This window comes from Melanotaenia boesemani, chromosome 10, assembly GCF_017639745.1.
Source record: "Melanotaenia boesemani isolate fMelBoe1 chromosome 10, fMelBoe1.pri, whole genome shotgun sequence".
Taxonomy (NCBI): domain Eukaryota; kingdom Metazoa; phylum Chordata; class Actinopteri; order Atheriniformes; family Melanotaeniidae; genus Melanotaenia; species Melanotaenia boesemani.
The window spans coordinates 30,082,871-30,096,675 of NC_055691.1; the positions used below are offsets into that span (position 1 = coordinate 30,082,871).

At 40.7% G+C, this 13,805-nt stretch overlaps 1 protein-coding gene across 1 annotated transcript; it reads right to left on the minus strand.

The window, feature by feature from the left end:
* Positions 1 to 19: 19 nt before the first annotated feature.
* Positions 20 to 13,440, minus strand: LOC121647315 (lysine-specific demethylase RSBN1L-like). Its single transcript, XM_041996637.1, has 8 exons — positions 12,928 to 13,440; positions 12,554 to 12,679; positions 11,601 to 12,277; positions 4,040 to 4,177; positions 3,772 to 3,914; positions 3,313 to 3,480; positions 2,987 to 3,098; positions 20 to 2,481 (listed from the first exon to the last, which is right to left on the minus strand). The coding sequence occupies exons 1-8, from the start codon at positions 13,412 to 13,414 to the stop codon at positions 847 to 849; spliced, it is 3,486 nt and encodes a 1,161-aa protein (XP_041852571.1). The 5' UTR covers positions 13,415 to 13,440; the 3' UTR covers positions 20 to 846.
* Positions 13,441 to 13,805: the final 365 nt, after the last annotated feature.

The following is a 13,805-nucleotide window of genomic DNA, read 5'->3' on the forward strand; positions in this document are numbered from 1 at the left end:
AGAGACATTCATTTTTGACTTAGTCAACATTTTGAACCATTTATTGGGAGGTTCTGATCAGAGTATAAATCACACTACCAAGTCTTATCTTAGGAAATAAAATGTATTTACAACAAAATTTTCACATACATTGGTTTCAAATAAAAACAGACAGTAAATGATATAAATAAGTTCTATGGAAAATAAAACTTGTCTTACAAAAAATATATGCAATTTCTGTATACATTTTCTCACATTGGTGCTAATAACATCTATGCTGTACAGTTTTGGTACATACAGTATCATTTACAGCCCTGTGTGAGTCAAACAGTCCAGTCTGAAAACAACTACTTGCTCTGACTTTGGAGTGTTACAAAACAATAAAGCCCATCGACAAAAGCAACAATAAGAGGAGGATGTCAGTTCTGACGAGCTCTAAGATTTACTTTCATGTCCCAAACGGTGAACAAAGTTCATTTCTAGTAGTTGAGTAAGGATGGTTGTTTTCAGATTGGCTAGTCCAGTACCTAAAATAGGTGCTTTAAGAGCGAAGCTAAGTAGTGCACAGGCACTGACACACAGGTCACATAACATTTTATATAAAGCCTACATACATCTGCTAACAAATGTGAAGTGAGCTACTTAGCTTACATTCTTAGGCACTGTTAAAATATTTTCAGAGTGCATCCATGTTTCACTGCATCACAGGAATAATGTGGCTGTGTCCAAGTAATGGGAGTGCTTTCATCCCACTATTACAAATTACAAAGACTGCTGATGTCTGAGGAAAGGATGAACTTTTAAATATTTTAACAAAGCCTTGGCGTAAGTTGTAGAGTAAAAAAAGAAGACTAGACACCTAGACATTCATATCAAGAAGTCTTTCTGTGTTTGGGGTGTGTGTGTTTTCAGGGGTTGTTTTAACGAGTGCTGCTGGGGTCCGCTGTCCTGTAGCGCTGTGGCAGGTTTTCCCTGCACCGAGTCCTTTACTTTTGGTCCTTTAGAGGACACAACTGTCCGACTGTCTGATCCAGGCTTAGAGGAAGAGCCTCGAGAGTCACTGTGGTGGTGGGGTTTAGGTTTAGTGTCTGTGAAGGAAAGGGACAAAGTTTGGTGAGCCTCCATGGGTTTAAAGAGGTCAAACGTGACGAGAGTCCGTGCTGGTTTGTGTTCTGGCTGAGCAGAACCAGAAGGCTTTTTCTTCTCCTCCTTGCCGCTGACATCCTTCTCTTTTTTACCTTCTTTTTTAACCAGAAGGCTTGCGGGTTTGTGAGTCTTCCCCTGCGTATTTGACGAGTGACCGTCCCTGGCCTCTCGGTGACTGCTCTTCTCCTTCTTCACATGTGAAGACTTGTGTTTATGCGTGCAGGAGTCCCGAGCCTCCTCTCTGTCGGGCCGCGAATGAGGTGTTGCCTGCGAGCCTCCTCTGTCTTTTTCATGCTCCTTCTCTCTCTTGACGTGGGTTTTTGAGTCCGACTCCTTGGCCCACTTCTCGTCTCCCTGAGTAGGCGGGATAGTTTGACAAGTTTTACTGCTCTCTTTTGTCCTCTCCTCGTCCTCCTTTTTCTTTATCTGCAGCAGCGTTGATGTGCTGCCCTCTCTGCCTCCCTCAGCTTTAACTTTCTCCTGCTCCCTTAGCCTGTCCCTCTCTCTGTCTTTCCCTCTGTCTTTTTTATCCCTGTCCTTCTCCTTGGTCCTATCCTTGTCTTTCTTGTCTCTAAACCTCTCCTTTTCTTCTCTCTCTCTTTTTCCTTTATCCTTTTCCTTTTTTATTTGTGGTGTGTTGTTAGTGCTTGGTGTATTATCTTGACTTTTCTCTTTTAGACCTTGACCTGAAAGTGGTGTCCTTTGCTGTCTCTCTTCCTCCACATCACTTTCCTTCCAAATTTGCTGTAAAGACTTTAAGGATGCACTTTCCACTCCACCCTCCTCGTGGCTTCTCTGCAGTGTTTGATGTGTGTCTGCTCCTCCCTTGCTGTTCTCTTTCACATCTTCCTCAGCTTTAGGTTCCACTAATGTGGGACTGAGTACAACCTCATCTCTTTCCTTTTTCACTGAAGGTAGCGACTGTGTTGCTGACGACTCCATCATCTCAGCTCTGTCCTCTCGCTCCTCCTTGAAAATCTGTGTCGGAGTTTCTGAGGGCAGCCCCTCCCTTCCCTCCACATCCTCCTCCACCAGCTTTGTCACCGTCTGTACAGTAAGATCACACTCATTCCTCTCTTCCTCCTCGTCTTCCTCCTCTTTGATATCATGCGTTGCATTGCATGGCGTGCACTTATCCTCCAGATTCACCTCCTCTTCCTCCTTCTCTTCGTGTTGGTGATATTGTTTGAGTCGGATATGCCAGGCCAGACTGCAGACAGCAGACACAGTCTTGAACTGGTGGACAACTCCTCTGGGGATGAAGTAGATGTCATCATGGTACAGTTGGATGCGGGCGTATCGGATCCCCTCTCTCCTCAGCTGATTCAGCTTGGCATCATCAATCCACTGTACACACTGTTAAAGCAGAGACAAGTGCACGTTTTTCAGAAATCACCCAAAAGAAAACTGAAAATGGATTTTTTTCATGACACAAGTAAAGAGGTGAAGAATTGAAGAGACATTAGCTTCTCGACTAAATATGTATAAGATCAAATTTCCCTCAAATTTAAGTTATTTTAGCCAAATAAATTCCAATTGGGATTTAAACTTGCTAAATGTTCGTCTGTGGTGACACGTTATTTAATATGTCCACCTGCAGCTCAGCGCAGAACAGATGATGTAAACAGAGCTTATCTACAAAACTTCAGGAAATCAGTTTTCAGTGACAGTAAGTCACAACTAAACTTAAGAACTACACATTCATTTATTTGTGAGTATCATGTCTCCGTACCCTGGAACTCGTTAAAATAAGGGACTCACTGTCAGTGTGAAAAACATAATTAGATTAGCTTTAAAGAAAGAGAGAATATGTTCTGATTTCTGGATGTTCTGATAGACATGATAAAAGAAGCAGACGTGCCTGAGACAGCGGGGGTTCGTGGAGGTCCAGCTGAAGCCTCATGACCACATCTGGAAAATCTCCAGCGTGGAAACAAATAACATCTTTGGTGATCCGAGCAGGGGTGTCAATGCTGTGAGAGAACACATCAAGTCAGATATGAGATCAAATGCGATCACAAGTACTGAAAAACAACAGCTAATGCAGTCTACATCCCGTCTACAATGTTTATAACTTTTTAACAGTCTCTTATGGTTAAATAGTGTGTTAAAGATGACTCAGCTGTTATTTTGTATCTTATGGCAAGATACATATGAGAGACTAAACAGATTTCACTTTGCACTTACTCCTCTCCACAGCGCACAGCCTTCAGCACACCAACAGCAGCAGTAGTTTGTCTCTCGAAGCCTTGACCGATGTGGTCAGCGTGGGCTCTGGTGCGGTCCTCAAACAGCATCTCTCTGGGCTCGCTGGCTCTGGGTAGATACTGCAGGTTCTTGATCTCATTGGTGGACCTGAAACACATTCGTTCTTAACTGTCAGGGTTTGATTATGACTTATGAGTACCTAAACGTGACATGTGGGATGAGATGAATTATACTCCGCTGGGTTTTCTAAATCATATTTTTCCAAACTTGGAATATGTAGATACACTGTTGAGAGGTAGCTATCAGACTATCAAGTGTTTACAAAACAAATACACTACAGTCCACACAAAAGGGTTGCATGTTGCATAATAATATACATCTAAGTGTGAGTAGGGAATAATAAGGACTTTTAGTTCCATCACCATTATTTCTACACACCTTTTCCTTTTGAAGGGAGATTTTGGCATGTCTGCCATCGGGATCATCTGTTCCCCAGGTCTGACCCACATGATGGGTCCGTCGTCACTCTCGGTGGGACTCTGCAGCCGCAGACTGGAGAATGTTCCCCAGGGCAGAGTCCGCTGCACAAACACAGGAAGATAAACCTCAGATTACATAACGTGACGGGGCAACATAGGGAGAGGTTAAACAGATGTTGACACATCACTGTGGTAGTGTGCATGTGCACAGGCATAAATGCACTTACCAACAGGAACGGAGATTCTTCCAACATCCTGATGAACTCTGGGAAGTAGTCTCCAACCTCTTCATCCACAGCTCCAACCAGACTGACCTGCCGCATGGCCCCGGCACGGTACGTTCCCTGGGAATATGTCCGCTTCACCTGAAGGAGACACCACAGATCAGACCTTGCAAGTCTTAATGTATGAAGCATTTTCCAAACATCTCATCCATCTTTACCAGAAAGCATGTTAACATGGACTGTTAGCATGTCCTTTACATTAATGGTGAATGTTCCAGTAGAACTTCATTTAATAAAGCACTCTGAAAAACCCCTCATCAAGTTCATCAAGAGAAAGAAATATCAATGTTGACATTTCTTTTAAAGATTAAACACAGATTAAATACAAACTACTGTCATGCTAAGGAATAAAGAGAAATATAAGATATACAACAAAACTCTCACATCAAGTTAACTCTGTCCTTGATGAATAAATGTCAGACTGACAGATTAAAGTTCATCTGAGTGAATGTCAACATTAAAGAGCCCACTTTATGAAGCAGCAATGATGCAGCCTGTAAGCCTTACATGCTTCAGAATAATTTCTTGTGTTGTACAGTAGCAATCTCACAATATAAATGGTTTGGCACAAAATGAGCATAAGGTGTAAACCAAAAGTACAGCAGACTGCGACCAAACGGTCGCATTTTACGACTAAAATGTGTGACAGTGCGAGTGAATTTTTCATCTACTCACGTAATGGCGACCAATACATCAGTCTCTTTCTTATAGTAGTTTTAATTGAATTAATTTTGTCGCTAACAAACTTCTGCTCCCCTCTTCAGCCCAGTAATTCACAGCAATGCGCAAATTTAGCTGCTGGTTTGCCCACTCAAACAAACTTCAATATGAGAAAAGGAGACGAACACCAACGAAGAAAACGACAGCCAATGTGCGCATGAGCAGGGACGAATGACCACTGATTGGCTTATGTGTGGAAAGAGGCGGGTCTTTGGGGAATTTATTTGGAGAGGAGTCTCAGTCCTTGAAGCTGTTTATTGCCAGGAACTACATGGACCAGTCTGCCCTATGGGGGATGATGGTGACAAAGTTGCGGTTCCGCTTCGACTACAAAGTGAAAATCAAATCAAATCTGATTTGATTTGACAAGTTCTATGTCTGCTTGTTTTGTATTAGTGCGACCAGTAAGATGTTTTATTTTTTTTATGTCATGTCAACTGCTGCACAAAAAATGTGAATTGTAAACACTGTGAATTCTGAATTTATTGTTCAAGTATTTGAACACTAATACAGTGAAAATGAGAGGAAATGTGAATATTTGCTATGCAAGGTGATTTCAGTGTTCGCCCCTAAATTTTCTGCTTGCGCTCCTAAAAATTTAAGTTAAGGGCCCCATTAAATAAAATAGAAATCAGCTCACACTGTTGGGCATTTCAGTAAGAAAAACAAGTTTAAATTATAAAAATACACCTGTCTGAGGAAGAGATCTCAGGTAATCATCTAACTTATGTAGGAAAGGAGCGGTTTCTGGCTTCTTCCTCTCAGTGATTTGATCTTGGTGATGAGTAACAGAGGCTGGGTTTCCATCTAGTGGCAAAGAAAACTGTTGAAATGCTGCTTCAGAGACTTTTTGCATCAGGCTCGTTTTAACTGACTTGGAGTGAATAAACTCCAGCTGATGCTGAGTGTCTTCACCAGCTGGTGGTCAAGACAAAGTTGAGCATCCTTGTACAAAACAAAATCTTAAAGAAGTCACAAGCAAAATCTATTTCTTTACTCTATATGAGAGAAGAATAGAGAGGTCTTGAGGAATCTTGTTCAACTGGGTATGTCACCATCTCTTTTTCTTTTTTTCCTCTGAGTATTGGACACGTTTGTTGTTCAGAGGTAGAAACAGCTGACTGCTCATGTGATCGGTCATGTGAAAAACATAATCAGTGAACACCTTCAGTGTTTTCTTTTTTCTTCTTTTTTATTTCTGCCAAAGAAACACAATTACTGCTACAGTATTTACTCAGGTTTAAGTCGGCCTCTGCCATCTTACCTGCTGAATTCTTAACAGGCACACCATAAAAATGATAAAAGTGATCAGATCAAACCAGTTTTAGCTTCTTCCGTTTTAGAGTTTATTTTTTTATATTTATTTTTTTCAGTTTTAAACAGGGAAGCCCCATTTTGGCTCCAACCTGTGGAACTGCCTTCCCCTCCACATCAGGAGTCACACTTTTCTTCCATGGCCTTAAGCTGTGCATTTAGTCATTTGTGTGTTTTTGTGGTATTTTGTCATGTTGTGATGATTCTTGCTTTTAGGTTGTACAACGCTTTGGCCAATTTCCATTGTTTTAAATGTACTTATGAATAAACATAACTTGTCTGAGCCCGTTACAGTAACGACTTATTTGGGGGAAATTCATTATATCAAGGAAAAAGTGTAAATGACAATATCGCTCTTTCTTCTGTTATAATATTATAATAAGGTACATACCCATACACATACAAATATATGAAAATATCTAAAATAATAATAAATGTAAAAAACTTCACCTTGTGTAATGCACCATCTTCACCTGTTTCACATTTGCTTTTGGTGTTTGTGTTGAGCACATCACTAGTAAAACTGTGTACAGACGTTATAGACGAAAATCTCAGACTATAATTAGTTAATTAGGTCTGTGGTCTGTTTACGTAAGTGGTCTACATATCAAAGTGATATAAAACTTTCAAAGCTTTATAAAACTCCTCGAGCATCCCCTTAACAGCCATGGTCTCCTACCAATCTAAAAAAAATGAAAGAACTGATGTCCACAAAGCAGGAAAGGACTAGAAGAAAAGAATAAAGCCTTGTGAAGCAGCTGTTTCCGCAGTTTAGGATATGAATAAGAGACAGCAGTAAACTGTAACAAAGGCTAGTAGGGTTAAATCTATCTACAATAACCATTTATAGATAACTGGAGAGGCAAATTAAAACCACTGACTTCAAAAGACGTTTGGAAAATTTGAGATGACTCTTTAGGCGGCACGTTGTTCTATTGTGCAGCCACACCTGAACGAATACGACCTTCAGGAAGGAGTAATAAAAGAGAAGAAAAAAAAAAAGGTTTCCAGCCACAAATTTCAGCACAAAGGGTTTGACACTAAACATTTAAACCAGTCTGATTTTGTAAGAAAGCCCTGTGGACTAATGTAGTAATATTAGACCTATTTCTCTGCAAAGAGTAAATGTGTGTTTGGAGAAAAAAACGGCAGCAGGATGTTACTAAGAACATCTCTAGGGTTAAAGGACAGTGGGAGAGTGATCAGCCAAGTGTAGCAGTTGCTAGCATGGGGAATAATTTACAGGTAACATGAATAAATGGCGCTGGTATTGGCATTCTGCTTATTATCAGCCCATATTTAATTATTTGGTTCTGTCTCTGAGTTAAATATATCTCAACCGCTGTAGAATCTATAAACATAAAATAAACATATGACAAATGTAGGAGGAATGAATTTTAAAAAAGAAATGGTGGAAGTGAACACGACGCTATCTGTACAGAAAATACAAAAAGATAAAGGGATGATGGCTTCTACAACAAGAAAATAGTCTTAAAACACACTCCAGATCCTGACTGGAACGCTTCATGAGGCCTAAGCTGTAGATTTTGGTCGTTCCTACAAGAAATACTCAAAAGAAACAGCACAAAAACCTCACTCCCATACAAGAAAGAATAAAAAACAAAAAACAAACACACACACAAGTTATGATATTGGCCAAAAGGTGTAAAGGCAGCAGATGTCTATCTGTGTCACTTTCAGCTCATGCAGTTAGATTTTGAATTTAAGTTTTTATCACTGCAGACAGGCTTCCATACAATCCTGCAAAAAGCTAGCAATGTGCTGTCCTAGCAGTTTACAGATGGCTTGGAAGTTAACTTCAGCTGGAAGAGGGAACAATCCCAGCAGATTTAATCACAAACAGCAAGAAGTGCAAAACATTAAGGCAGAAGACGTATACAAGAAAAAACTCAGTCAGTAGCTTAACTGGACAATCTTAAGTATGTTTAATATTTAAATTTCCTTCTACCAGGAAAAAAAAAAAGTTGGGGTTGTCCTCTGTGATTTATGTCTCCAGCAGAGCAGAGTTAAAGAACAATAATAGCACCACAAATACAAACAGCACTGACTTTAGATTGCACCATAATACTACCTAGTGGCATCAAAAAGCTATAACAGGTAGACATGAGTCTACAGAGCTGTGGAAATCACCTACGCAGAGATTATGCGCCATTTACTATCACAGAACCAATAAGCGTGGAAAACCTCTGAAAATCTAGCGGCACATAGGCTCCAGAAATGATTGTACGCCTTGATGACATAAGTAGATATAAGTAGGGCTGAGCAATATGAACTAAATTTCACATAATTCTTTTGTCAAGTAACCAAAGAGACAGTCCTACAGTGTGGTTTAATGTCTTAATATATATCTTTTAAATCCTTAATTTATGCAGCTAATCGTTAACAAGCACAAAAACACTGTTTAAAGTTGCAATGACGATGTGACCTGGGATAAATAAAATAAATAAAGCTGCTGCTTTGATGTTTTCTTATACAGAGCTCCACTGGCAAACTCTCATGCATGGCGTCTGCTGACATTTATAGCTTGTGCTATAATAACGCTAATAGCTTGTTTTTGCTAATGCTACATTTTAGTAACTCTTCTTCCTAATAAAATAATTTTGTCAGCAACACAAACAGATCAAGTACTACGGCGTTCTTCAGCCTAAAGACTAGAAATAAAATAGAAAACTGACAGTCGTTGCAAAAGTTTGAAAATGTTTATCATCTTTTGATAAATTATAAAGGAGATTTGTTGAATATTCCAGTGTGGATTGTCAAAAGAAGTTTCTGTCAGATGAAGCACAGTTTTGGACGTGAATGGACTGATGAATATCTAACGTCATCAGTCCAGATATCCACAGCCTCCTTGTCTGCAGATGTGAAGTAATTAAGACTCGCAGTAAAGGCGGCGCCACAACACACAAAACGTCAGCTGGATTCGTCTACAGCTCGCTGTCGTTCTACAATAGGTGGCAGAAGAGATTAAACATGTGTCCCCTGGTGTTTGGCACAAGTATTCGACATGTTTTGCAGAGCACCTGTGGTTGTTGTGTGTCTTCTCTCTTCCAACCATCATGGGGTGGCATGGCTCAGTGGGTAGAGTGTTCATCCTCTAGCCCAAGGGTTGCCGGGTTGATCCCCAGCCATCGAGCTCATGTCGTGGTGTCCCTGAGCAAGACACCGAACCCCTAATTGCTCCTGATGGGTCTTGGTCGAGCGCCTTGCATGGCATCTTCAGCCATCAGTGTGTGAATGTGAAATATATGTACAGCGCTTTGGATAAAAGACCATTTAACCATCAGAATTTGAAATAGCCAATGTGTTGTTAACCGAGTTCTTCTGCATCCACATTGTCCTCGTTACACCATCAAAACTCTATGTGCTCTAGCACCGCAGTTAGCATCTACATGGAGAAGGTATCCAGGACAGTCACAGTCCATTTCATTCGCCGCGCACAGAGCTGAAAGCTCAGCAGTGTTATAAAATGTGCAAATAGGGACTATTTATTGCAGCTTAAACAATTTTTGCAATATCAATATCGCAAAGGCAAAAAGTGTGATGAAAGCAAATTATATGTATGTATGTATGTATATATATATACACACACACATATATATTTTATATATATACACATATACATATATATGTGTGTGTGTGTGTGTGTGTGTGTTTGCACATATATGTACAGCTACCAACTATACTAAAGGACAGAAGCAGTTGCCATTTCTTTGTTAATTGAGACCCGACTGGACGTTTGGTTGAAAGGACAATTTTGAGAAGGAAGTCATTGTTGCTGCCAAACAGAGAGTTGTCTCTGTTGTCCCTGAATGAGCTGCTTTGCCTGCATATTTATGGGACAACAAATGTAATGAGACTAAGGGAGATCACACGTGACAGCGACCTGGTTTTGCTTTACATTTCAACACGAATAAGGATTGTTATTTTTTGGTGTGTAAATGTTGCTGTGTGGATGTGATTTTGAGGCTTCAAAAAAAAGAACAACAACAACAAAGGGGTCTTCTTGTGGACTCAAATGCAGTTCCAGTAAAAACTCAGTTACATAGTCCCAGTCTGAAATAAAATCTGGTTAGAAAAGATTTCAGTCATTTAACTCAAAGGGTTCTGAGTGCTGCCTTGCCAATAGGCTATTTCAAAAAGCTACTTGAATTCAGTATATATCATCAAGCAAAATTAGTGAGGAAAAAAATAAAGTAAATAAAGATAATATGCTCCAAGTTGTATCTTGTTTAGTTTCACTGAGAAAATAAGCAATATAAAGTCCACCATCTGGGCATCTTGAAACAATCTGCCTCAAAATAGAGGGTTTCCAGCACAAATAACTTAATTTTCTTTTAACCTAAATCGATTCTTCCAATTTCTAGAAGTTCAAATGAGGCAAAAACAGAAGCAGTGTCTGATCTGTATGAAAGGCATCATATTTAACTAGGTAAATAATGGTTGGGTGACTGCATCAGCTGTGCTTCTTGACCCAAACTACCCAAACAATAAATCCGGCCATGTACACAAACTCTCAACACCAATTACTGCACAGCAACCCCCCTCCCTGTGTTCAATGATCTGACCCAGTCTAGACCTCCCCCCCAATAATTAGTAATAATTCCTTTACTTATTATAAATGTTACGAGCATTTAAACTTGTAGGATTTTAATCTATCTGTAAGAAACTGCTGATCAAATAAAACAGTTTCTCATAGATGGTGTGGTACAGTGCAAAAAGTATTATTAAATTAAAAACAAAAATGTAAAAAAAAAATCCTGTAATGGTCTCATTGGTGTACAAATAGCCATATCCTATTTAACTACTGGCAAACTAATTCATCACAGGATTTCAGATAAAGAAATTAAGAACCAAACAGACATAACTCTGATCTATCTGGACAAAAAGCAAATGGAAAGATACAAAAGAAAATTCAATGAAAATATACAATAACACAATCTGCAAGTGTTTACATTGCTCACGTTCAAACTAAAAAGGAAGTCGGGTTATGTTTCTTCAAAATATGTTGCTGATATTAATATTCAGAGAAAAAGAATTATTATAAAACACAAACCAACAATCACCCAGACTTCTGTTGCTACTTTCAGCATTTTTTAGGTCTCATTTTCTTAGCTGTATCCAACATGAAAGCACAACTCCAAGGAAAGTGCCATATAACAAGACTTTTAGAAGCTACACATCAGAGCTTTCACCTCCACAAGACAACCTGAACGCTGACATGCTTTGAACCCGTGAAGAGAGATAAAAGATGTCGAAGTGCAGTTTGAAAGGCTTTGCTCAGTAATAGTCTGGACAAAAACTCTAGATGTGTTCTATCAGCCGATGACAGCTGAGTCTGTACTGCACACCGACTACAAAGTAACACTTCAGTGTCAAAGCAGACAGTCCAGCATCCGCCTCTTAATACTGTCCACTGCAGACAGGAAATTTAAAAAGAACTAATTCTCACCTGAGAGTGGAAATTGGCCATGGTCGTCGTCTCGATGTCTTTTTTCCCGAGCACCTCCATCTTCACTGGAGAATTGGGGAACTTGTAGGAGAAGTAGTCCAGGAAGTCTGGGAGGTAGGATGCAGCTCCATGAATGATTCCCATCACAAAGCACGCAGCCTGGTTTTTGTCCTCACTGAACGACAGTTTAACAAACTCTTCTGCAAAACGCTCCATCTCAGCTGGAGACAGACAGGAGAGCTGCTCGCTGTAAGCATGCACCACAGATGCCCCTCCATTGGCCTGTTGCTCGATGTGGATCAGACTACCAAACTCCAGTCCAGGCAGACCTGACGATGGGGTGCAGTGGAGCGGGGAGCTGTAGCCGAGCCTGTCTCTGACCATGGAGGTGATGGAAGTGGAGGTGGCGGCAGTAACAGCAGAATCCTGATGGTGTTGTGGTGATGTGGTGCTTGGGATGAGACTGCCGCTGTTGTTCCCGTTGATTCGACTGAGGAACTCGGGCAGACCCAGAGTCACGCCTGAGCACACAGTCTGGCACGAGCGGTGATACATTTTGGGCCGGCTGTGCCTTTCCTTCACCCGCTCGCCATCTTTGTGCTTCTTTTTCTTCTTCTTCTTGAGTTTCTTCAGGAGCAGATCTTCCTCTGAAGTAGCCTTGAGCTTCTCTTTAGAATCTGTGACAGAGAAGACAAACCGTTTACACAGCAGGAACAACATTGTGCACCTTTTTGTCCCAAGCTAGGCTGAGATGTCAAATTTGATTTTCTGACACTCTTTTACATAGACACACTGAAACAATCTGCTTTAATGTGACTATTTCTAAATTTACTATTTAAGAACAAAACAGAATAATTTCCCACAACTATTATAATAATTTTCCATATGCTGGCAAAGTTATTCTAAAATCAGAAAGTCACTTTCCATCCTGTCTGTGTTAATCTCAAACTTACCTTTCTGAGGAGAAATCACGTCTCCGTTTTCTCTTGCAATGTCATGTATAGGCGGCAATTTGTAATTTTTCCACTCTTTATTCTTTTCCTTCTTCATCTGCCTGTCTTTCTCCTTCACGTGGTGGTCTAGGGAGAGCAGACAGGGAGCAGAAATGATGTGTCATCTATACTAAGCCCAAAAACTGATGAAAAACATTTCCACGTGTATAAACCACCATATGGGCCCTATAAATAGTGAGGCCTGTGGTACGGCAGATTATGAAATAAATTAATTAATCATTGTATGACATTTGTGAAACATATGCAGTCATATATGGTTGACATTTGATCATGTTTAAAGTGCCGTGGAGTGCAACCTGGTTGTGCTGTCCTACCTCTCTGTGGCATTTTAACGTCGCCGTTCTCGGTCTTTGTATGGCAGCTAGCGGGGCTCACTTTCTCCCCAGCGGCGGAGCTCCGCGACGCTTCGCCGTTTTTCTCCTTCTCCTTGTGTCGTTTCTCTTTAGCCTTTTTCACTTTGGGTGGTGAAGCGAGAAAGTTGCTGATTTTGAAGATTTTCCGGACAGGCGTAGCTGGCATCGCGACAGCGGTGGAGTGGCTCGCCTTGGCCGGGCCGAAACTCCATTTCGCTGGGCTTCCACAACTCTGCTTCCCGTTGTGTTTTTCCCCTGCGCATATCTCTCCGTTCAGCTTTCTGTGCTTCAGGCCCTTCTCCTCCACTCGGACCTTCTTGGGGGTCGGTGGGAAAATGTCGCTGGAAGACTGCGGACGGCTCTCAGGCGGCCGTTTTGCTATTAAGGGTTTAGGGGAATTTGTTTTGCTGTTCGCTGCGAAATGCATGGAGTCCACGGACTCGGCCATCTTGGAAGTTTCTATTTTTTACGGTTAGACGTAACTGGTGCGTGAGAGACAGCCAGAGGGCGGGGCTTACTAGGTTACGTATGACGCAGGAAGGAGGAGGGGGCACAGACAAGACTGTTTACAGCCTGCAGGACAAGAGGCGGAACCGTGCAGCAACACTGCTGCATTAATACCGTTCGGAACAGCATAGAGAAGCCTTTATGCGCTCCATTCCTGTTTTTCTCTGCTATGAAATATTCTGTTTCTCACCTCCACTACACAAGAAAAATAAATAAATAAACAATTTAACAGCATAAAACAATAAATGTAATTTTATTTATAGTAAAAATAACTAGATTTAATTTCTCTTAATCGTCAATGAATAAACATTTTTTTATGTATTTATCAAAAC

Bases quoted from the DNA above. Each gene is read 5' to 3' on its own strand.
- LOC121647315 (XM_041996637.1), bottom strand. From the start codon at position 13,414: ATGGCCGAGTCCGTGGACTCCATGCATTTCGCAGCGAACAGCAAAACA. The intron at 3,481-3,771 runs GTGTGTAGAAAT...AATGTGTTTCAG, and splicing joins TCTCCCTTCAAAAGGAAAAG to GTCCACCAATGAGATCAAGA. The intron at 3,099-3,312 runs GTAAGTGCAAAG...GTTCTCTCACAG, and splicing joins GCTGTGCGCTGTGGAGAGGA to CATTGACACCCCTGCTCGGA.